The 25,242-nt window shown below is 49.5% G+C and overlaps 1 protein-coding gene across 1 annotated transcript; it reads left to right on the top strand.

Moving 5' to 3' along the window:
- Positions 1 to 3,595: 3,595 nt before the first annotated feature.
- LOC144161707 (carbohydrate sulfotransferase 9-like) lies at positions 3,596 to 15,849 on the top strand. Its single transcript, XM_077692326.1, has 2 exons — positions 3,596 to 3,613; positions 14,881 to 15,849. The coding sequence occupies exons 1-2, from the start codon at positions 3,596 to 3,598 to the stop codon at positions 15,847 to 15,849; spliced, it is 987 nt and encodes a 328-aa protein (XP_077548452.1).
- The last annotated feature ends 9,393 nt before the right edge of the window (positions 15,850 to 25,242 follow it).

Genomic DNA, 25,242 nt, shown 5'->3' with positions numbered 1-25,242 from the left:
TCCACGATGGGGACAGCTAGTTCAATGCTTAGGTGACTAGACAGGGCAAAGCTGTACCGAACTGGGTTTTTAGCATCGGGTTGTCCTACACATAATCTCAGACAGTGTTAGCTTTATTGCAAATGCGGATATGTTGCGGCTCTACCGGTGCAAGGTGCCGCCGAGAAAGCAGGAATTGCAGCGGCTTCGTTCATGTCGCGTATTTCCAAACGCTTCGCTGCACAGAGCACCCTCGTGACATGTCTGGAGAACTGTAATTCAAAGTGGTCATTGGTTCCTCCCCACACTTAAAGCGGCCTAGAACATACCAAATCACCAATATTAACGAAACCAACGCGTAGCTTTGAGTTAAAAAATTAGAAAATAAAATTAAGCAATGAAAAAACAAAAGAAACTAAGAGCTAGGCCTAGTAGGGCTCGAACCCAAGCTGTCAGGGCCAGCACTCAGTACTCTGCCTCGAGGCTACGGACCTTTTGTTTATTGCCTGGTTTGGGTCAATACATACATGCAAAACATCAACAAAATTACACCCCGTGAAAAGGCACTGGCCCATACCTTGCTAGTGTGTAAGGTTTAAAAAGGCGGTAGTCTCGCCACACTCTCCAGCACAGTCACCCACTCGGGTGGACTAGGCTCGGCTTTCACCACCTCGACTATGTAGCGGGCACTTTCACAAAAATATTCCCTCCCTGACCACACTATCCTCTCCCACATATCTCCGTCCATTTTCCCCCACAACTGCCCACAATGTGACATCCCTCTCACAACCTACCACCTTGTGTATTGATGTCCCCACCACCCCCACCCCATTCACTCCCCCTCCCTTGAGCAGTGGGAGTCTGCGCTGACCAGCTCGGCGCCGGAGCATCAAATCGCCCTGGTGCAACGAGCCCTGCATTCGGCGCAGGCTCGCGGCCTCCTGGACGTAGGAGGCTGACCACGTCCCCTTCCAGCTCCCTTGGCTGCTCAATAAAAAAATGTTTTTTTACCTGGCCTCGCATCTACATCATTGTACCGACGAGCCATGCGAGCCTCGTAGTCATTACTTGTTCTGCTGCGTTTTGTTACTCGCAGATTTGTGCTGTATGATCCGCAAAGCTTCACGATTGTAACCCCCTTACTCCATTCCCTGCAAAGGGGCCTGTAAGGTTTTTAGATAAAACTGTAATATTGAATTAGCATTCAATTATGACCTATGTACTGTTCCTTCCGACGTGGTTTATTATGCAAGAAATTTAATTATGTTCCTGCATGAGAGTAACTTTCTATTTGCACATCTGAAGCGCAGTAACCCTACTGCGCATTTGTAAGACCGAAGTTGAAAGTACCATATGTGTCGCACCTATAATAGACGAGCACCAAAATCGCAGTTAGAAATGTTTGGAGTTTGTCTGGTGCTCCATGAAAAATTCGCCTAGGAGCGTTTATTTGGATTCTTTTTATCTCCACATGATCTGCTGCCGGCGGTGTTCATATTCGTATAATATACGTAGTTCCATGTGAGTTTTAAATTTCGCCCTTTATTTCACCTCAGGATTATCCGACACCATTTTTTAATTTTAAAAATTACATGTAACGTTAATGTAACGACTCGTTCCAATGTTCGAAGTAGAACTGGAACGCGTTGCTTTTGCAATAAAGGAACTTGTAACGGGAACTCGTTTCAAAATTGGGAAGGAACGAGGAACGAGCTTTCGTTGCTGCTTTAGAGGAACGTGTACAACACTGTAGCACTGCCCGTTCAAAAAGTGCGCGCCTGTTGACATCCGGGTCCGTCGCTTAGGCAGAGTGATACCTAGAGTGAGCTAGAATACTTGATACCGTACACGAGCTACTGCCGTTCTTAACTTGTTACCAAGTATAGACGATGATGATGATGATGATGATGATGATGATGATGATGATGATTCCTATTGGTTTCCCCTTTGAAGCGGGGTGATGACATGTCATCTTACCAAAAAGGACTAATATAACCATGTTTTACACTCTTGGTTTAATATTAGCGCTGCTTAGGGCAGGAATTAAAGCTTATTAGGCCCGAAATACTTTCTTTTCCCTGTTACAGATGGTAACTGTCCTAGGCAATATTCCCCTCTCTGCTTTTCGTCCACCAACATTCTAATCTTCTTTTCGTCCCCTCGACAGCCTTGAAGTTAACTTCCTCTCTGATACCCTTAAATCATAAGGCTTCTGAAAGCCCAATATTCCCTTCATGTAGATTTGGATGGATACCCTCACATTCTAACACTATGTGCCGCATAGTTTCTGTTTCTTTTCCGCAGACCACACAAACCCCATCATTTTGGGAATACTTGCCCACAAAACTCTTAGTTCGCAGGCAACCTGCTCTAGCCTCAAAAAGCAAAGCACTGCCCTTGGAATTATCGTAGAAATTTTCCTTTCTGATGTTCATCTTCTCAGCCCTGTACATCTCTAACGACGTTTTAGCTGCCATTTTTTCCCTCCATTTATTCGTTTCAATCTGCCTTGCCTCTTTTTTGGTTACCTTGGCTGTTTTGGATTCCCCACTGTTCTTTCCGTATTTCATCGTTAGCCTTCTAGTCTTTCTTAACCACTGCGTGTCCACGCTTTTCAAGTATAGGTACCTAAAAACCTTAGCTGCCCACCTTCGTTGATCCATTGCCCTCAACCTCATCTCAAAGCATATTTTACTCTGAGCTTCTTTAACTTCAAACGACGCCCAGCCCATATCTCCCTGAACTGCTTCGTTAGTTGTTTTTCCATGCGCGCCTAAGGCCAAACGTCCTATCGTTCTCTGGTTTACTTCAAGGCCTGACGGCCGTTCAAGACGGCCGTTGGTGGTAGCGCCATCTGTCGGCCCAGCGGTGTACCTTCGCCTGGCGTGACGGACATTAACGTACATAGAGATCCACTCAACGGCTTGGCTGTTAATATAATATTCCCGCACCGTCCTTAGCTAAAATATCTTCGATCGGTTGAAGAGATTCTCCATCAGTATTTCTTAATGCAGTTTATATTGAGACAGTTTTTCTGGTTTTTAGGGTTCACGGGTGCACAAAAAGAATAACACATCGCTTTACTCCGACCGCTCGAGATAACCCAACCGGGATGCAACGGGATGATGCATCTTCAAGTACGTCCTGCCCTAAGCTATAATTCCTGAATGACAGAATCAGTGCAGCCTGGTTGGTTTGTCACGTCCCTTCAAGTAGAGTTTATCTCCCCGTTTTCATTTGAGCTATCCAGAACTCCTCCTGACACGCCCCTGACGCATGAGTCCTGCAACTTGAAGCTGGCGTATTGGAGGCTTTTATAAATACAGGTTCCGATCTTTCTGGTCTTTCCGCGTCCTCGTGTCTTTTGCGTGTGTTCCCGCGAAACTAATTAGTGTGGGCCAAATTCCTACTAGAATATCGGCAAAAGAAATACCACTGTGATGCACACGGCGTTCGATCGAATGATGCCGGTATTGAACTTGTCTGTACCAAAAATGGCAGCGCTCCATTGTCGGCGGGAGCGCTATTGAAGTGATACGCAAGTTCGCGAAGACTAATTAAATGAGTCATTGGTAATACGCTCGCTTGAGAAAAGGAATCGTATATTATTTACGCCATGGCCCACTCCAATAAGGTATGTTCGTCGACCCAGCGGGAAATATTCCTCGCCCTGCCTGTCACGGGCATACAAATCTAAAGACAGGCCGTAAATCTGGCGCCGCGTCGTTACCAGCGGCGCACGACTGCTTCAGATTGAGACTCAGCCAGGCTGCTCGAAAGGCGTGAGGCAGCGAGCGGGGACAGAAAAGGCGTCGCAGTGACAGAAGGTAAGAGCTGAGACGAAGAAAGACGGAGTCGTGATTCGCTGAAGCCCATAGCGCGCCAAATGGGCGATAAAACAAATGTAAAGGAAAGGTGCCTGCCGGCTCCGGCTTGCAGCAGCAGAAGCTCCGGCGCATTCAAGCTCTCAGCTGCGCGCGGAAACGATCCCCGGCTGTAGGCACCTGAATGCAAACATATCAGCGTGCGACGTTTCTTCACGGCGCGCTTCGAGAAAGCCAACAGCTGCCGGAGTGAAGGGGGTGAATTTGGGCGTTGGTGGTCATTCCGCGGAAACCGCTGGCTGCGGGAGACGCAACGTTCCGCGGCGGCTCATGCGTCTCCTCCGCAACTGAACAGCTGCGGTGGAACGCCGACAGTCGTGACCGAGTTCCGCGGTGAAGATGCGCTGATCCAAGCCGCAGCTTCTTCTCTCCGTGTCCTCGTGGACGCTGTTATTAAGGCAGGACACGCCGTTTCGAAGACATTGCCAACGACTTCGCCAGGCGACGAGGACAACAGAAAAAGTGCATCTCCCCAGGGTAGGGAACCGCAAATATTTAATTTCCGTCCGTGGTTCAACTGCGGACAATAACTTTCGAACTGAAAATGGCGTCAAGTGCCACTGAAACCGTCCCTTCGTTAATTTTGTGGGTTTCAAGCCGACCTACGTTTTAGCGACGTACGCCACTCTGAAGAATGCGGAGATGAATGTCACAGTCTTCAAAGTCAAAGGCTACAAACCGAAGGCAAGCGGGCGCCCGCCAATCTGCTATCTTCGAGCAGCCTTGCCATAGCACAGAGACGATGACGGCTCAGAACACGAGTGCAACGTCATCGAGCCGTTGTCGACTAGTCTTCACTTGCCTGTGTGTGTCCGGAGTGCTGTTCGTGCTGGCATGTGTCTATGTAAAGGTAAGACGGTGCCCGTTCTCTGCTTACAACGTGATCTCGAACAAGTAGAATCTAAATGACTCCGTCCTTACCCCTCCTCATTGCTGCCCGCTGCCGTATCCAGGTCGATGTTGTCTGGTTGAACCGTCTGTGTAACCTTGAACTAATCTACAAGTCAAATGGGATTAGAAACGCTTCGAATTAAGCGCTGGCTTAGCCTGCGACCGATGACTTAATTTGGTGGAGGGTGCACGTAGAAATCTTGGGGAACCCAAGATGCTCAGCGGGTTTCGGTAGAATGCCTTCAAGGAAGATCTCTACTCGTTCAGCTGACTTTTGTATTGTAGTAGCACAAGGAGGAAGGAGGAGGATGAGGAGAAGGAGGAGAGAAGCGTTTATTGGAGCGGAAAATGCTGTTGTGGGAGGCCTTCCCAGTCCGGTTAGCCGACTCCAAGGAGGGGAAGGGATGGGGTTTGGGTGGTAGGGGCAAGCCCAGACAACGTGGTATGTGGTGTTGGGGGTTTTACAGGATGGGCATTCGTAGGGGTACATGGTTGGTGATGTGCTGAGTAGAGTTGTTGCGTTGCATGTCTGGGTTTGTAGTCGTCGCCAAAGGTGTGCGGTGTTGAGAGATGGATGAGGAGTGGGGTAGATGAGACGTTTTCGACGGTAGTGGTATAAGATATCGATGTAACGACTCGGGACTGGGAGGTGATTGATAGATTCTCGTGAATCTCCTCTGGTTTCAGGGAATGCCCGGGTAGTTAATTCTGGGGCGGCGGTGTGTGCCGCCTCATTCCCTGGAAGGTTGGCGTGGCCTGGTGTCCACATGATGTAGATGGAGGGCAGCTTCCGTATGGTTGGTAGTATGTTGAGGGTTTGAGGTGAAATAGATTCTTTTTTTGATAGTGGTGGCAATCTTTCCGGGAGTCTGTGATGACGGTGATGTAATCTGTCATGGCTGTGGTTGCAGCTAGAGATATGGCCGCTTCTTCTGCTGTCGTTGAGGTGGTAGTGGGTAGCGTGGCGGACGTCAGGAGGGTTTCTTGGGTGTTGTGGGTTACTACTACTAGCTATCAACCAGGTAATTGAAAAGTGCTCAGAGTATAATGAACCGCTGTATATGGCATTCATAGATTATGAAAAGGTATTTGTCTCAGTGCCCACTTCCCAAGTAATAGACGCGTTATGTGATCACGGCGTTGACGAGTCATACATTGCGCTGTTCAGTGATATATACAACGGATGTATGGGAACAATACGGCTCCATCACAAAACTTGCAAATTTCCTTTACAAAAGGGGGTCCGCAAGGGGATACAATCACCACAATTATTTACAGCCTGTCTGGAGGGTGTGTTCAGAAATTTTAGGTGATAATATAGGGAGGTGAAGTGGAGATGTAGTGCCACAGTTGGGCTTTTTTGCTTTTAAATGAACGGCAATTCCACTGGCAGATAGTGATGGTGGAGGGGTCAACCGTCATCGATGGGTATGTGGTCATCAGTCGGCGATACCTTGTGTTTATTTGGCTCGGGGGCAGACATCGTGCTGTTTGTTTGCTCGAGGGCGGCGGTGCGGCAGGCGAGTTCCTCCGTGAGTCGTAGCAGCTTCTCGGTGGTGTCTGAGATCATGATGTGGAGCATCTCTGTGGCAATCTTAATTTTATGGTCGATTTGGGGGAGGATCGTGGTACTTGAGTTGTTCATAAGGAATTCCGCTGGTCCGGCTGTTAAAGGGTTCGTAGGTGCTGTTCTTGATACCACGGGCAGGGGCGCAGAGAGGGGTTGGAGGGGGGGGGGGAGCTCTATTGGCTTTTTTGAGGGCTTCTATTCTGGCGAGAATGGTAGCGTTTTCTTGCTTAAATTCTGCAAGAAGCTGTCCTAGTGCGGCGGCTGGGAAGGGAGTTTCTGTAATGGGCGGGAAGTTGGAGTCGTATGCAGGGAAGAGGGGGGGTGGGGGGTTGGAGCAGTAGGAGAACCAGAGAACGGTAGGCCGTTCTCTGGTTCTAACGATTACGACAAAGCAAGCAGTGCAGTGAGATATGGGCTGGGCGTAATTTGAAGTTCGAGAAGCGCAGAGTAAAATATGCTTTGAGAGGATGTTGAGAGCAATGGATCAACGTAGGCGGACAGCTAAGGTACCTATACATAAAAAGCGTGGACACGTAGTGGCTAAGGAAGACTAGAAGGCTAACGATGAAATACGGAAAGAACAGTGGATAATCCAAGAACGCTAAGGTAACCAGAAAAGAGGCAAGGCATATAGAAACAAAGAAATGGAGGGAAAAAATATAAGCTATAACGTCGCTAGAGGTGTAGAGGGCTGAAAAATTGAACATCAGAAAGGAAAATTTCCACAATGGTTGCAAGAGCAGTGCTTTGCTTTTTTGAGGCTAGAGCACGTTGCTTGCGAACTAAGAGCTTTGTGGGGGAGTATACACAAAACGATGGGGTATGCGTGATCTGCGGAAAAGAAACAGAAACTATGCGGCACATAGTGCTAGAATGTGAAGGTATCCATCCAAATATTCTTGAGGGAAATAGGTGGCTTCCAGAAGCCCTAGGACTTAAGGGTAGCACAGAGGGAGAGAACGTCAAGGCTGTCGAGGCGACGAAAAGAAGATTAGAATGCTGATGGAGCAAAAGCAGAGGAGAATATTCCCTAGAACAGCTATCACGTGTGTCAGAAAAATAAATATTTTGTGCCTAATAAGTTTTTCGTGCCTACCCTAAGAGCAGCGCTAGTATTAAACGAAGAGTGTAAAACATAGGTATATTCGTATTTTTTTGTTGTTTTGGTAAGATGACACGTCATCACCCCGCTAGAAAGGGGATGCCACCGTAAATCAATCATCAATCGGAACCCGCTCGCCTGTTGCCGACCAGCTTAACTGTGATGACGCTTGTAGACGGTGGGACGTCTTTTCGTAGAAGTGGTCGAGTTTGGGTTTTCGGAATTGTTGGTACAAGCCTTTTTGGGCAGTCATTTTCTGCAGTGGTATGAGGAAGAACGCGCAGTTTGTACGTGGAAGTGCTGTGGTGGTCCTGTAGAGTGTCTTTCAGCCCGTAGTCGAGGTATTTGGGGCGGTCGTGGCGGTGTCCGACTTTTCCTCACACAAGGCACACCAGCCCAGTAGGCTTCCAACCTTCGCATAAAACGGCGCCTGGGGTCCTTGAGATGTAGGCAGGGCCAATGTTGTACGGCCCATAATGCGCGCATGTAGAAGTTCATCCTTGTTAGTGCGCAGTAGAGCTTGCAGTGCTTGTGAAGTTTTTTTCGGGTCAAGTCCATGAATGATTCCTCGGCTGGTGTCCGGCAGTGGCTTCATGCAAGGCGTCAGTTCTTGTTCTGTGGTGCTTAGGCGGATGGCTTGAATCGGGCTGAGCGTTATTGCGTATTCCTCTTGTGCGGTGCTGGCGACGATCAGATTCTAGGTAGTTTGTACTTGGACGATGACGTGATCATGATGACGATGATAAATTCTTTTATTAGGAAGGGAAGGACCGAAGGTCGCTGGAGGGGGAAGAGGGGGAATAGGGAGGGAGGTAGACGCCCACTAAATCATGCTCGCCAGGCCACTGGCAACGCCAAACTGGGCTAAGGTCACCAGGTGTTGAGGATTTTCGAGAATGTCCCTATGTAATGCTTCTATACCTGAATTTTGAAAAACATTATGGTCCAGTCTATGAATATCAAAGGCGGAGCAGTGCAGCACAAGATGGTCCATGTTTGCCTCACACACAGTGTGACAAAATGTACATGTGCAGGGGGCAGCGGTGCCAATGCCCTTCTTCCTGTCAGCAAGTGTCTACCACTTATGGATGATATGAGGTGTAGTGGCCGTGTTGGCAAGTACTTTGTTAATAAATATTTCTTGCGGTCGGCTGAGGGGTAAATTCTTAAAGATTTGTGAAGGGGTAATGATTTTTAATCTCTCGCGGTGAAGAAACCGGAGGTAGAATCGTACTCGCGCCATTTCGAAGTGGCCGCCTGGCAGCGAGTCCGCGTAGGGGTGGTCGCGGAGGTCGGGAGATCCGAGCAGGAGAGGCTGGATATGTACATGTAGAATTCCAGGTTGTGAGGTGGCAAGAGCATGTGCCACCTCGTTCCCACCCCCGCGATCCCCGACGTGTCCCGGCGTCCAGGTGACCCTAGCGTCAACGTCGTTCCTCTGCTTGTGCTGGAGTATCTGGCGGATGCGTTGAGCAGTGGCGTCGTCTGTTTTTGGGTCCTCAATGCTACGTAGTGCCTCAAATGAGTCCGTATATATGACGGAAGGCCCGGTGTTGTCCCTTAGAGCTGCCCAGATAGCCAAAAGTTCTGCTTGTGCAGGTGTTGCGAGGTCCAGTGTGCAGACGTAACGTCTGACTTCTCTGGTCGAGGGTTTGTACCAAGCCAAGGCCAGACGAAATCCATCGAGAGCGGCATCAGTAAATACTGCATTGGCGTTGTGCTGATTGTGCCTATGAGAGAGGTGATCTCTGGCCGAAGTGGCGTCATTTGCGGGGGGCGTGCAAGTCTTGGAGGGGTGCAGGGTAGGGAAACTCAAGGTAGCGGTTGTTTCGGCTGGAGTGATCCGGGATTCTGTACAGACTCGTCGGGTGTCCCAAAGCAAGGTGTCTTGGCCCTGTATTGTGAGGTGCAGCCGGTTGTCCAATGACGACTGAGCGCCTCTGAGGATGTCCTCGATTGGCGGTAGGGGTGCAAGGTCCCGTAGCTTCCGTAGATCGGTGAACTTGGTACACATCCTTCGGACTATGACGTGATCATAGAATTCTTTTTGAGGTATGTCACTGGCAATTGCGATTGCCTTCGGCCAGCGCTCGCGCTGACTAGTTGGCCAGGATGGGACCTGAGCGTGGGCGTACACAATTGTATAGTGATCGCTCGGTAGACGCGGCTAGGGGTATCGAGGGGTTCTTGTTTCAATGCAGGGGATTGCTTAGTCGGAGTTCGTAGAGGAGTACTGCCGGCTTGCTTTCCCCTATTTTTATTTTTATATCCTTATTATTTTATATTATTATATTATATTGCGGCCGCTCAAGGGCAGCCTCCGTCGTAACGGCAAAGCGCAAAGATCACCCCCAACACTTTGCACGTGTGTAGCGTGTGTCTGTGCAGCGCAGTTTGATTGGTTTGGCATCGGCTTCACAACGCCAGGGGCCCAGGTTTAATGCCAACCAGGGGAAGCGGTGATCTTTTCGAAGCCTCTATTTGGGTGCGTGATGCCGTATTGATGGCGTGGCTAAATACAGTGACCCCGGGTGATCTGCGGCGACAAGCCGGGCCCCTAAAGCGCTCCGCAATTAAAACTATGTTCCTAAATGTGGAACAAACGCAGCGGGACCTTATTTTCACTGATCTGTGGGATTTAGTTCGTTAGTGCTTCCATCACGTGTGTTAGAGTGTATCTGCTGACGACGACTGGGAGGCGTTGTCGTCGCTGTATTAACCAATTATGGGCGAAGACCTTTAGGGGCTCGGGCTGCCGGCGTCCCCTGTCGTCTCGTCCAGTCATGGTACTAAACCACCGGGACATTCATTTTCCAACGCTTCGCGCTACAACGTAACGCGTACTAAAAGAACAAATCGGGATACTCGCTTTCCAACGTCTCGCGCTAGAATGCATGCTGCGGCGTGTGACACGAAGACAACTTACGGCCAGTGTGTCTCATTTAATTGCTTAATCCCGGTTCAACGCAAGAGAGGGCGCCACCGCCTCAGCAAGCGCGCGATTGCTCCTCCCACTGGCGCTTCTCCGGCGCCCAGTCAGCGCGTGCCGTGTGGCCAGAGAGACTTACAATCTTTGAATACACTTTTACAATGCATGTTTCGCTCCTCCCCAGGTTTCACGTTAATGTAGATGGCCCTGTTTTTTTCTGGTTTGTTCTTTTGTCAATAGATTCCAACTTCCCAATTTTATGAAGATATTTTGTATTTTCGGCTATTACTATTGTTAAACGATATTTGATAAGAATTTTATCATGTCTGCTACATTTACTGTTTGTATTGCGCTCACAACTTGTTATCTCCAAGACAACTAGCCTAGGAGGTCCCGCCTGCGGTTTGGAAACCTTGGGACCTCCCTCTTTATATTCCAACCAAATGTAATACACTTTACTTTCCTGAAAAATTTGAATCGAATTTACTTCAACCTGCCTTAACTACTCCAGCTACGTTTTGTTGCTCAGGTGCAAGGCGTAGTGCACAGTTGGTCTGTTCTCACAATTTTTTTTGTTTCTGTCGTTCCTTTCCTGTATTTGTGATTTTTGTATTCATTTGTTTTTTTCGGGAGGGGGGGGGGCGGTGCATAAGAACGGTATTTTTCTTTCGTTGGCCCACTTTTATAACGGTTTAAATTTTCTTGTATTTTTTATTTTCGAAAAAATTGTCAAAAAATTATCGCCATTTCCGCTATTATAACCATTAAATGCGTTCACTCCGTTAACTATGCATTTGTGTGCAAATGCAGGGCGTTACTGAAACTTGCGTGAGCTGGTTTAGCATCTTTTCAGAGCTTGTGTAGCACCTCTTACATTGTGTCCCGTCCGTTTCCACGCTGCTTCTTGGTCTTTATCAAGAATCAGGGCGTTCAGATGTGAGCCCGTTGTCGCAATTTTAAAGCGAAGCTTTCTATTCCACCCTGATTCGTCCGTGAGCACCAAAAACGTATGACAGGAAAGCCAACTATCCTATCTCTGACGACGACGATGATGATCGTGGAAAAGAAAGAAACGCTTCGTGTGGTCTGAATTGAGCCTGTTTCCCTCCCGTTATGAAACCGACATCTATTTAAATGCGCCTCTACGACGTAGCCGAACCAGTGTGGATATGGGGAGCGCTTGCGTTACGTCACTTCCGGTTGTTTGCTTCTAGCCAATCAGGGGTCGCCAAAAGGGACACTTTTGAAAGGAACGCAAAAGGGACACAACTCGAGATTACCGCCCCAGAATGGATATGGGGAGGGTTGCATGAGCGTGCAAAATTACAAAATCATGCACCTCTTCGTCTAACGACGCCGATGGTTGAACGAGAAGCTTTCTCGTGAGGGATTCCTTCGTTGCTTTGACTCGCAGACAGTTTGGACTGTGGCTCGTGGAGCTTTGGCTCTGACTCGCACGCAATTCGGAGTTGTGATCGCAGCAGCTTTGACTTTGACCCTTTGCCATTTCATTTCGCACGAATAGAGCTTCGCGTCATACATTCATCGTCGTTTGACGGAGGGGTGCGGGATTTTTTTTTTGTTCGTGTTACGTTGTTCTTTTTTGCTTTTTCTTATTTTTGCACCAGCTGTTTGATGAGGGGGGGCGGAGCGTTGAATTAGGTGCGTATTTGTGTTGTTAGATCAATTCTATAAATTTTCTGATTTCTACTTTTTGTAATTCTTGGTGTTTAAAATTTCTTTCGACCAATTATCTTCATTTACGCTACTGTAACCATTACACCTGTTAACTACGCCAATTAAGCATTTTTCTGCAAATGCAGAGCGTTACGTTGTTGGCCCGTTTTCGCGACATTTTTGCTTTTGTTTCTGTCGCTTTTCGGGCTTCATTATTCCTGTTTTTGTTTAACCAGACTGTAAGTAGTGACTTCTTGCTACGTATCAACTCGTATTTTCCTGCCCCGCCTTGCCTGAACACTATTAGTAACCCATCCCTTGAGCAGCGGGCGTCTGCGCTGACCAGCTCGCCACCGGAGCTTCAAGCCCTGGTGCAACGAGCCCTGTATTTGTTGCAGGCTCGCCGAATACAGGGCTCATGGAACCAGTCTGAACCTACTCCTTTCCAATAACCTCTTGATGAAATGATTGATTGATTCGTTGGGGCCATAACAACAATTGCGGGTACCAACTCTGGGAAATTCCACAAGTGTGATTGTGGTCTTATTGAAGAAGCTTAAGAATTAAAACTAAGCGAAACTCGAAGTGAGAACATTCTGGGGAAAGTGATGTTAACAATTTCAGAACCTAACAAAAGAAAAAAATCAATACTGCTGCAACAATAGTTTCTTCTAAGTTCAGAAGAAGAAGAAAAGAATGGTGGTTGATGCATTTGACTAATAGTGTACGCATCCTGACTCGACAATAAAGGAGTGGCGCAGTGGGTAGTAGTGGGCTTTGTGGCGCAGTGGGTAGAGCACCATGTACATTGCGTTCCGCCCGCAGGGTCGAGGGATCGAAACCAGGCGCCGGATAGTATTTTTTTATATAGTGTAGGGGGAGGGGTGCGGACAACGACGATGGGGACTACGACGGACGTCAACGCGGGTGACATCGTGAGTTACTGAAATGCTCTGCATTTAAAAAAAAAACCCTCCGTCGTTCACAGCAATCGTGGTAACACTTGCTCAGAACGAGAAAGACACGTCATAGCGTACACCCCTCCAAGGTGATGTCCAAAGATTATCCCATTCATAAAAAAAGTAAAGGAAGCTCACACTTATAGCGACAATTATGGAGTAAAGGTCGTTGCGGCCGCGAAGAAGAAACAAATCGGCTTGAGTCATTGACTTCAAGGAGCAATGAAGAGAAAATACAACTTCGTTTAATTTGAAAGAACTAGGATTCAGTATCTCACTCAGCTCCATTACCACCACAAAAGATGTTTTTTTAACGAAAAAAAAAGCAACAAGTATTTAAAAATTTCAAATTTTGCGGCACAGTGACATGTTATGAGCAAGAATGACGTCATACGGGCCAACAATAAAACATAAATTTCAGTGCGTTAACAGCACGTTAGCATTGAAGTGATGCGGTCAAATGGAACTAGAGGCCCCATTACAGACACGTCCAGTCATGTGTCGTCGCGACAGGTCAGTTAGGCGGCCCCCAATCGCACAAACAAGGTTCCGTGACGTCATAGAAAAGTTGCGGAAAATTGGCTAGGGGGTCGCGACTGCTTCCCACGTTTTCTTTCATATCTCCGTTATTTGTTCGAAGATTGCGATGATATTGGTATCATTGTTATCGGGACTAAGCAGTCTTTCTAATAAACCCAACTTGTATTTTGTCTTCATGGCTCCTTTAAACCTTCGTGATGGTCGTGAAGTTTGCGTACAGCTTCACTACATTCAAGTCTTACGCGTTACTGTAAGCGGCCTTCATTTTTCTTTTGAGCGACGCAGGTAGCTTGCTTTTCATTATATGGGAGTGATTGCCTAGTGCTTCTCAACCGACACCTATCCTGAACCGGAATTCCCTCTCGAGGTTGGGGTCAGCACTAACCATCTTTCCGAGGTAGTCATATTCTTTTACTTCTTCTGGCGTTTCGTTCCCTAAGTTGAATAGGACGTTTTGGGCATGCTTATTCCTCGTTGCGTTAAATTCTTTCATATTTATTTTTATTCCCCCGGCCGTACTTTCTGATTGCAGTTCCTCAAGCATTGTTTGCAGGTGTTCTGCAGTCCCACTCAGCAAGATTATGTCGTCCACAAAGATCACATGGCTCAAGGATTCCACATTTATCCTCAGTACTATGTTTTTCCAGTCAAGCTTATTAAATGCGTCCTCCAGACATGTTGTGAATAGTTTTGGTGAGATGGTATCTGACTGTTTTGCTCCCTCTCGGATCGGAAATTTATCGCTTTGATTGTGGAAGGCTATCCTTCCCATGAATTCCTTTTTATATCTTCTAGAAGCTATAGGTTTCCTGTATTCCCCGGTCGCTTAGTGCTTCTAGCACGGTTGCCGTGAGTACGAAATTAAACGCTTTCTCATAATTTATAAATGTCATGTAAAGGGGCAAAGGGGTTCAGTGTACTCTGTGGATTTCTCTATCACTTTTATTAAAGACATGGATGTGGTTCATGATAGAGTGCCCTATCTTAAACCCAGCCTGCCTTCTGGGTTGGTGGGAATTAAGGCTGTCACCTATGAAGTGAACTATTGTTTTGGTAAACAGCTCGTAAACAACTGAGAGTAGGCTTATGGGTGAGGAATTCTTGAGGTCATTTGGATCCCTCTTCTTATGAATCAAAATATATTGATAATCATTAAATGCGGTAAGGCCGCCAATTATGCAGTATTGTGCAAATGCAGGGCGTTACACTGGTGGGGCTGTACGGGTTGAGGGAATTGAATGATACGGTTTAAAAGTTGAGGCATTTAAACGTACCTGTTTAACTTGGACACTCCGCATCCTATTTTTCTCAGGTGGCTAATTGTCTCGTTAACTTTTCTTATTTTTCAGCTGCCGCAACTCGCCATTACCGTCGACCACATCCGGAGGGCCACTCTTGCAGAAAACCCGTCGCGATGCGCTCGGTGTACACCACAAGCAGCAAGTGCGGAGCCAACAACTGGAGCGCCAGAGAGCCTTACGGAGCGCGTTCGACGCTTCTGTCAAGATTACTTCAAGTTCACAAACGACAACGACACGAACGCAGCGTTGGAAGGTTTATCCGTCGTGTACAGCCATTACCAGCAGCTCCTGTACGCGGTTAATCCGAAGAACAACCGCAGCGTTCTTTACTGCTCCATTCCCAAGGTGGCGAACACGAGTCTCAAGATGTTCTTGCTGAGCCTAGACAAAGTACACAGTGGCAAATACACGGACTCAACCATGCACAATTACGTGTACTGGAGCATGGGCCTCCCCAACCTGTTGGGCCGAAAACGCGTCAACATGAGCTCAGTGGCGAGCGCGTTCAAGGTAATGTTCGTGCGGCACCCTTTCGAGCGACTCGCGTCCTTTTTCGAAGACAAAACGCGCCGAAGTGTGGGAACTGGGCAGTACTTTTACTCGAAGTACTGGAACAAAGCCATGAAAAAGTACAGGGGTGCCCACAACGTTGACACCGAGAAGGACGTCATAACCTTCGAAGAGTTCGTGGATCTCCTCTTAAGCACCGAACCCTCACGTTACGACATACACTGGCAGCTGTACTCGCACCGCTGTGAGCCGTGCATCGTTCCGTACGACTTTGTCGGCACCCTGGACGACTTGCACGTCATGTACGACGCGCTCGACGTGGCCGATCAGTCGCAGCTCTGGGAAAACAAGGGTCCCACGGGCGACACCAAGAGAGCCGCTCTCGCACACTTCTCTCGCCTGCCCAGGTGGAAGGTGGCCAAGCTGTACGGCATCTACGCCCTGGACTTCGCCATGTTCGGTTACAGCGCGGACGAATACTTTAACCGCACGCATCTCGGTGATTAGAAGGACGCCACGAAAGTGCATACTTCAAGAAAGAGACTTCCTTGCGACACCGAGGTAGGAGTGGTTGAGAAGGACAGTGCGCGTGCCGTTCTTGGTGTGGATGCAAAAACGTGGCGTTGTTATCATTGTGGGGTTCATAAGCCCACCACAGTTGCTCGCCCGAACCGCCTTTACATAACCTTGCTCAATAGAAATCGCCTGCTAAGGCGCCGTTTTACAGCAGAAGTTGTGAACATGGATGAAGATTTATTTATTTATTTATTTCACAATAACCGTAAAGGCCGTCCGGGGAAGGTATTACATAAGCTGAACGTCACATCGGTGGACGCAGCAAAGTGCATCAATGTAAACAAAACAATAGAAAATTTGGCCACCTTTGCAACTGAGACGCGAAGATTAAGAAAACAGCGCAGCTGGTGGCCTTTCTTAGCTTTAACGTGGATTTTAGGGGCCAAGCACCTTGGGAGCTCGGGCTGTCGGCGTCTCCTGCCGTCGTCTTCTGTAGTCACGGTACTAAAACACCGCGACACTCGCTTTCCAACGCCTCGCTGTAGGACGCTTCGTGTTTCAAAGACACGAGACTTTTACAGCAAAGCTCTATTACCTAGCCCCCAATGGTTTCAAAAGAGAAACTTACAATCTTTGAATACACTTATACACTGCAGGCTTCGCCCCTTTCCAGGTTTCACGTTAGTGGAGGCGGCCTGGCTTTTTAAGTGCGAATGCACTTTATAAGCGACCCCAAACCTTCCACCGCCGCCGGCGGCGGCGGCGTCGGCGTCCGCAGTCCTCCTCTCCCTAGCAACGGCGTGGAGCGGAGAGGAGCGTCGGTAGCAACGGCGCGGTGACGTCACTTCACCACGTGACCGCGCTCGCTCCGCCTCCTCGCCGTGGCTGCGCGGGTGCGCGCCGCTCCCCGCACCGCTCCTCGCGCCGTGACGTCATGGTATGACGTCACAGCGCGCCTCCTCTCCCCAGCAGCTGCCGCGCGCCTCTCTCTCCACCGTGACGTCACACTCTCTCCTCTCCCCCTCGCTCGGCTGCAGCTGCCGTGCGCCGCTGTCCCTCTCCCCTTGCGCTCGCCTCCTCTCTCAGCCACCTGGCTCGGCGCGCTCGGCGCGGCGTACCCCCCTATATATGCAGCGATAAACTGCCAGACCTCCGTGGGTCGGCTCGCGCGCGCTCACGGGCGAATGCCAACAGATTTTAACTTTACTCCCCCTCATAGCATCACCCCGTGCATTCGCACTTAACCATGTTCACCCTCGGGGAAATGCTTGGGAGTTTTTTTTTCTCTTAGGTTTGCCCCTTTCTTAAAAGAGAAGTGGTTAAAAAGAGAAGCTTTCTCCGTGAAAATTGAAATAAATCAGTCCACCCTCCCAAAGTAAGAAATCCTCACTGCTAAGCTCTAAGCCAACACCCGCGCAACAAACACAAAGGAAATGCTGTGCGCCCCGAATGCGATGATAGCGCCATCGGATATACGCCGGTTTCATAACGCGAGAGACCCAGTTTAGATTCCGACTATGGAAAAAGTTTATTCCTTTGACGCGTGCACTCCCAAGACCTGCTCGTCGGTTCCTTGCCTCCCTTCCACTTTCGCTCACACTTGGCCTAGCATTTTCCCCCTCAGGACCACTTAGTTGCCGCCGAAAGAACAATGCCGCGCGACGCTTTTGTCACTCCCTCTGTGCAACGCTCTCGGTCATTGTGGCTTGCCTCGCCGGCGGGCGCTCACAGTGGCTTGTGTCCAGCAGCAGCGTCAGTCGCCGCCGCGTCATTGCGTACAAAACCGGGGCGCTCCCCATCGAAGAGGGGCGGGGGGTACCGGCAAACCGGAGAACAGAAGGGTTGGGTGATTGCAGCCGATAATATTGCAGACGGTCTTCGCAACATCGTACGCCGATCGTATCAGCATCTCCGGCCGACGAGGGGACCGGTCAGTCCAGTTCACCGTGTCCCGTCTCTCGCGCGCTCCGAAATGTGCTCCGAGCTATCAAGGTCTGTCTCCGCGCTTGGATCATCGATAACGTTTAAACATACGGTCACTGGGAGTGGAAGCAACGCGCAGTGCCGGTCTGCGCTTTTGTATAGTGCAGTGATTTGATATCAAATGTGTGCGCCGTGGTGTTGTTTACGTTTGATATACCGAAGCTCAGCTCTCGCCTTTATTAGCGTCTCGACTGGGGCCAGTTGGTTCATTCTGAACTTACACAACAGCGCAAATGACAAGGACTAGGAAAGAAGCACAGACAGTTGGTTGTCAGCGCTTGTCTGTGCTTCTTCCCTAGTCCTTGTCATTTGCGCTGTTGTTTAGGTTCAGCTCTCGCCATCAGCTGTGTGCACCAAAATTCGTCAAAATGCGATTGACGTGTGTGGTACGTCGTAGTTATCCCGGAGTTGATTGTTTCTGTGAAGCTACGGCACCGCAATCTCCGACACTGCAAGAAACACATCGCATCCGAGAGACGGACATTTTACATCGTTTTCCCTGTGTATACCTGCGCAGTTGGCGGTGATGTGTGGCGCTTTTTCTGCGTTTTCAAATGTGGGGGTGTTCCTAGTGTTTTGGTTCCGCTGGTGGACTGCAGCGTTCCCAAACCAGCGACGTGGGTGCTCCGCTAGTTCTCCTATTTCAGTGACCGCGTGATGTGATGGCAACTGTGCTTTGATTGAGCTGCAACTGCAGTGTGTGTACAGGCTGTTTTTCTCGCGTTCAGTACTGCCTTGGTTACGTGACGTGTGCTTCATGCGAGGTGCTGTTCCCGTTTGGGACTAACTTCAGTTTTCATGGTCATCTCACTTGTAGCCGTTGCTTGTTTACGCATGCCGCGTATAGCCAGCAGGTAAAACTAACGCTTCTACGCACCATTATTCGAAAACTTTCCTTCACTAACGGAGCACATGGTTATTGTAATGTAATCATGCAGTCATGACAGATGCCTTGTAAGTAGTGTTTACATACCATGTTCACAAAATGGTGTTGTATCGACACAATCGTCATCGTAATCATCAGCGCCACAATCATAATCACGGTGCCCGGCCAGCGTCATCAGTTCCACGTGCCCGAGATCGAACGTCGAGTCAGCAGCTGGGCGGCCGCACTTCTGGCCGGGCCAACGCGACCTGAATAAATGTAGGAGCCCACCAACCGAGTCAGCCTCCTACAAGTGGTGACCCGGACGTTCCCTACATGTGGTGACCAGGGAGTTCCGCGCCTGTTCCTCGGCCAGCGGCACACCGACATGGCGACGTGGGGGGACCCGCCAATACCGGCGTTCGAGCCACGCTACCCAAGAGGATGGTTCTTCAAGTTCGAGGCTGCCCTCTGGCTCAACCACGTCAGCATACAGCCTCTGAAGCACTCCATCCTCTGGGAGACGCTTCCGCTGGAGCTCCGCCGCGTCCTCGACCTACCACCGCTCAGCGCCACACCCTACGATGACCTTCGTGCTGCCGTGCTCGCGCACTACGGCTTCAGCGACAACCGCGTTCGGCCGGCAGCAGAGGACATACCCGTACAGCCCACGACGGCTTCGCCGCCGCCTCCAGCACACGGGGTACACGCACGGCTTGCACACACTACGCCACCCCACACGGTACCCTCCGTGCCACCCACGAGGCCGACGACCTGCTCTCCATCTGCAGCACAGCAGCCCCACCATCACCGGCCGGACTTGAACCCAACGACATTTCACGCGCCCACCGACCACATCCCGCCTTGTCCGCTGATAACATACCGCGAGAAGGTGCGGGTGAGCCACAGAGCACCGAGACAGCGACCTCCATTCCACCTCGGTTAGCACCACCGCCATCTACACCCGCTGCGAGCCCTCCCCTGACACCGCTCCACGACCAGTGCTCCACAACGTTGCCGGCTCGATGCCAGACTCTGCGGCAGGCACAGTGTGCCCCCAACGAAGCAGTCATCGTCGCACCCACCAGCTGTCGTCACGAAATTTCGGCTCCCGTTTTCGTGAATGCATGGCAGCATCGTACCCCTACGCTGTGCGACGCCTTCAGCTGCGACAAGACTGTGGACGTAGCTGCTGTGCATTTGAGCGACCTGCTTGACAACCAGGACACATGCGGGGTGGTAGCCTCTGAAAGAGCGAAGATGGACATTCCCAAACCACCTGCGACCAAAATTGTGACGGGTCCACTAGGTGAGAAGAAAGAAGACCGCAGTCGCAGTCCCAGGCATCCACCTCGTTCCCTCTCGCCTGTTGGTTCGCTTACCGACGCCGCGTATTCAACGCCGAGTTGCCAAAGCCATATCCGAGCGCACAAACGTCGTGCACCTCGCGGACGGGTCATCGCTCCGTATCGACCAGCCACTGCCACGACAGCGCTGGCGTCTCTAGCTAAGCGCAGGCAACTTTTCACCCGCTGTCACCGACGCCTACCCATACGACTCCGCAGGACATTCTCCACCCGCTCACCTGCTTCATGTTCCTTCACACGTGGAAGGATCCGTCCCTGGAAGAAGCCACCACGTGTGCCAATTTCACTTGGCCAGACCCGGACATGCCGCTACTTAAGCCGCAGAAGTCGTCGGGCCCCGTCCAGAGAAAGAGCTGCCTGCATCACAGGAACGCCAAACCCTCACACGCCGTCTCCAGTCGACCACGTTGTGATCGGGGCAGTGCTCTCGTCATCTGCGGAGCATCTCCTGTGCTTCCGGGTGCGCCTGCAAGCTTCCACGTCGCAAGGCGTCCGTTTCTGCGTGCGACCTCTGTGCCACTCCCAGGCAAGGCCCCCCGAGGAAAATGTACATACCGGACGCCCTCCCTGGACCGACTAGGACAGTGTAAGGACATTGACAGTGGACAAATCATACCGATCACCGGTGTTGTGCATACCTGTACATAGGTTTCACATATTTCTCATAACGCGCTACGCGCTAGGGGGGGAGCCCTGTAGCGACACAATCGTCATCGTAATCATCAGCGCCACAATCATCATCACGGTGCCCGGCCAGCGTCATCAGTTCCACGTGCCCGAGATCGAACGTCGAGTCAGCAGCTGGGCGGCCGCACGTCAGCACCGCTCCCACTCCTGGCCGGGCCAACGCGACCTGAATAAATGTAGGAGCCCACCAACCGAGTCAGCCTCCTACAGTGTCTACCATAAACCTTTTCAAATACACATTTACACTTTTGTTTGTGTTGTTGAAAGTTTAAGCCAATTTAAGCCCCGGGGGCTCCGTGTGCTTCTGTGCAGACCATGTTGTAAATTTCGAGGCATTTGTTTGTGTTACAAGGTGCGATGGCCGAACATTCCATTCTATCGCGGCTCGAGGTGCGAGTGATTGATCAAATGCAGCGGAACGACACGTGATGGCTTCACCTTTGCAAGGATGATCACGACGCGAAAAGAATGCTGAAGGTTTACACGTGAAATCATTATGAAGGTACACGTGATAGTAACGCTTGTGAGATAGGGTTAAACAAGAGACAGAACGACGATGGGATAAGGAATCACGCTCGGCGCCATTTTTTAACGCTGTTACACTGCCGCGCCGTGAATAATCCAGATAGGTATGACGCATGCAGCACGGTTTTGCATGGCTTGTAAATCAGTTATTAAGATGCTTAATGAGAATCCCGTAGGGCTGAAGCGTTCTTTATTTTAGGGCGTAAGAGTGTTGTGTATGCCCATTTTCGTAAGTGTGCAGGAGCATGTTTGAGGTTACTTTGAGGAAACCAAGAGAATGGTTTGCAGAAGCGAGAATATGGTTGATGAATAAACACGGGCTTCGCACGAAATAGACAACACATTGAGGAAGGACGGGATAAGCACAAACTTTCACCAAACGTTTATTGACAGATCACACAAATATAAGTACCCTTGTTATCAGGTGGCTCATGCGCACTTACTACAAGCATGGCAATCTGTAAAAGCAGCTCAATCACATCTCTGCAGATACGTGTCAAGATATACAAGCTGTTGTGCATGAAGGAACACCGATGTTTCACTCACGCATTATTCTCCCTTCTTTCTTATATTATAGGCCTCTAAAATTTCCCCTGCCTTCGTGTCGGGGCACTTAACTTCTTTTCCCAGCGGTACACACTCGCCACTCGTGCAGGCCAGGCAGTGAGCGGGCAAGTGGGCTTAGTCTTGTTTTTGACAGAGAGGTCATGTTCACGCACACGGTCGTTGATGCAGCACCGGGTCTGCCCTACGTAGACTTTTCCACACTTCAATGGTATTTGATACACCACACCAACTTTGCACTCCACATAGGAGTTGGCGTGCTTCCGGCCCCGCCCTATACGCTTCTTGTTTCTCTTGCGATGCGTAAGCACATGCCTGCAAGTTTCACCGGGCTGGGGATATTATGTTATTTCCGTGCTTGTTGGTGGTATTTTAAGCTTGTGGGAGTTTTTGTGGACGTAAAGTACTTCCTCATGCTTGCCGGCTTTCTGCTGCTCCTCTGTCATATTTGCTCTTTCACTGACCTTAAGCTTCTTCAGTAAAATCTCCGCTACAGCAGCCATAACCGACTCCAAAAACCGGCGGCCTTGAGGCGAGACAGCTGTGCAGCGAAGCTTTCATGCATAGAATGAGGGCAGGGTTTAATGAGCAATGATCTGATGCGTTGAGTAAGCTATCGCTCTTTTTACGGTCTTCGAGTGGGCAGAATCGTAAGGAAGCAACTCTTTTTTCGACCTTGGGTGGTAGCTCCAACATGACTATCTAAAAAGGTGATCGCGATGTTTAAAAACTACATTTTGTTATTTATTCGAAGTTCGTGGGTGAATGTTAAACCTGCCCTATGTGCCTCAAAGGCCTTTAAAATATCAGCAAAGCCTTCGTCATTTTTAAAACCAGGTCCCTTTCTTATAAGAACAAGGAAGTCATCCACTTATCTAAAAACTTTGAGAACAACATGGGCGTCGAGTACGTCATGCAGAGCACGGTGAACATCAGATAAAAATATGTTACATAAAACAGGTGCGACACACGAGCCCATGCAGATTCCCTGTTTTTGTAGGTAAGTTTCGTCCTCGAAGCTAAGAAAGCTAGGGTTGAGGTAAAATTCCAGCAGAAGATGAAGAATTTTTTGAAATACTATTTCAGCGTTAAACCTAATACATTTGCGAATTGCCTCTAACATTTCCGCATGAGGTACCGAGTAAAAAAATCTTCAAGATCTATTAAAAAGGCGCTTCCAATAGAGTCGTCTGCCTGTAAGAATTCAATTACCACTTCTGAGTGTTTAGTGGCAAAAAGATCGCAACGAACTTCAAACGGCCTTAAATGTTTGAGCAAGAATCGACTTTCATTTTGCCAGGTTCTCCTTTCACTGACCATCGTTCTAAATGGCACCTCGGGCTTATGCGTTTTTTCTGAGAAAAATACCTGCAGCTTGCCTTTTTTTGCACTTGGTAACAGACGTGCGTAGCTCCAGTTCTTTTCAGAGCGCTATTGCTTTGCTTTTCACACGCGTGCCCTTCACGTTCACTGGCTTAAAGTTCTTCATAACTGCTGCAGTTGCCTTTTCGCTGAAGAGTCGAAACAGCAGCACAGTGAAACTCCCTTCTTTGTCTTGTTGCAGCCGTCTCAAGCCATTCCTTTGAAAAATTCCCTCGCACTTCCCCGAGGGGGAGAGTGTGTAAGTGCGAATGCACGGTTGTTGATTGCGCGATTACGGTGGATATCGTGATCTTGGAGTGGAGAGGAGGCGCCCAACACCCGCAGTCACTGAGCGGAGAGAGGAGGAGGAGAGTAGCGCCCGCCGTTACGGCGAGGGCTACACGAGCGCCCTCACGCGTCGGAATGCGGAGCGCCCGCTACGCGAGCGAGAGCTCTCCCGCCCGAAGTGGAGAGGAGGCGCCCAACACCCGCAGTCACTGAGCGGAGAGAGGAGGAGGAGAGTAGCGCGCGCCCATCTCCCCCCGTTGCTAGGGAAGACGAGGAGGAAGACGAGGAGCGCGCACACCCGCAGCTGTTGCTATGCGGACGACGGCGGCGGACGATTCAGGCTCGCTTAAGAAGTGCATTCGCACTTAAAAGGAGACGATACTTGCCGTTGGGTCATCCCTCTTTTAGTGGTTGGGGCGGTTACTGGTTGTCTTCAACAGATAGTCCACACCGTCCAATAAACACCTTTTCTGGTCTTCTTTTCCAGGTCTTCCCACCACCCGGTTAAGAGACAGCCATTGGTGCGGTTCCACGGAAGCCTGTACGCTGTACTTGGGCACTTTCTTGAGTGTGGATATCAAATGCTCATGACCAACCGCTCCAACAAGCAGGACAACGTTTCCTGGTTCCAGCTTCTTGCTTTTCTTCGGTTTTCGTGATGCTTCATTTAAAAAGCACCCCTCCCACTGTTTCGTCAACTGGGCTGTCAGGCGTCTGGAGTCTCGAAGCGTTATATTGGCCAGCCAGCCGGGATTCTGTGCGTAAAATAGGACCCGCCTCATAACTTGATAATTTCGAAGTTGTCGCCACAACTTTGAGCGCAGGATCTTTTTGCTACATTTAGCATGTCCCAAGAAAGGCCGGACATACTCGAACAGGCCAAGTATTTCCTGAGGAATCACACCTTTGCTTATGTTGAATGCTATACGTCTTGTACGGAAGTTCGTAGTGAGGATGTTGGCAATGATCTTAGGCGCGTCGGTTACAGAGGGTGAAATACACACACCAGCGCCCCATGTAGAAGAAACGTAGTTTAGAAGAACTTGTGGGGCGAGTTGGCGCGTCTTGATTAATGTGATCATTCCACGTCAAGTTGGTGGTTAGGAGCGCAATGGAGCAATGAGGCATGACCACTTTTCAGACCGGTTTGCGCTGGCGGGGTGGGCTTACCTAATCTCTTTGTACGGCAAATAGTTGCACGGTTATTCTTTTTTAGAAACTCTACCCACCCTCGAATTCGCGCTTTTTTGCAAGTTAACCTCGCCGAGGCCTTGCCTAATCTTGTTGTCTCTTCATCATCCTCGACCAGACCTCGTTTGTGGGGATTATGTATGAAGTGCACATTTCAATGCGGTTTTAGTTGGTTCGTTTTTCCCCGGATTATGTGTTTACTGTGTCTCGTGTTAACCTCTACAAGATGCTTTTCCCAGCACCACTGTAATAGAACTGTTTATTCTAACTTGGCTGGAGAAGATGTGCTCTTACGTGTGCGTGAAATGCCGCTTTCTCCTTTAACAAAAATGTTGTGTTTGATGATGATGATGATGATGTCCTCTAATTTTAGAGGACATCATCATCATCATTCTTCAAACTGCACAGCGAAACTTTGCCTGTTAACACGTGGCTGTACAACCGGAACATTTGTGTGTCGTGTGAACTGCCGCCTGTGCGATCGACCGGAAACTATTGAGCACTGCTTCATAAATTGTAAAAATGCTATAATATTTTGGTATGTCCTCCAAA

This window comes from Haemaphysalis longicornis, unplaced genomic scaffold (genome assembly GCF_048455015.1).
Source record: "Haemaphysalis longicornis isolate Haplotype H1 unplaced genomic scaffold, Haemaphysalis longicornis Haplotype H1 scaffold_12, whole genome shotgun sequence".
NCBI classification, from domain to species: Eukaryota; Metazoa; Arthropoda; class Arachnida; order Ixodida; family Ixodidae; genus Haemaphysalis; species Haemaphysalis longicornis.
Note: the sequence above shows the minus strand (reverse complement) of the source record. Positions and strands in the feature narration are given on the sequence as shown.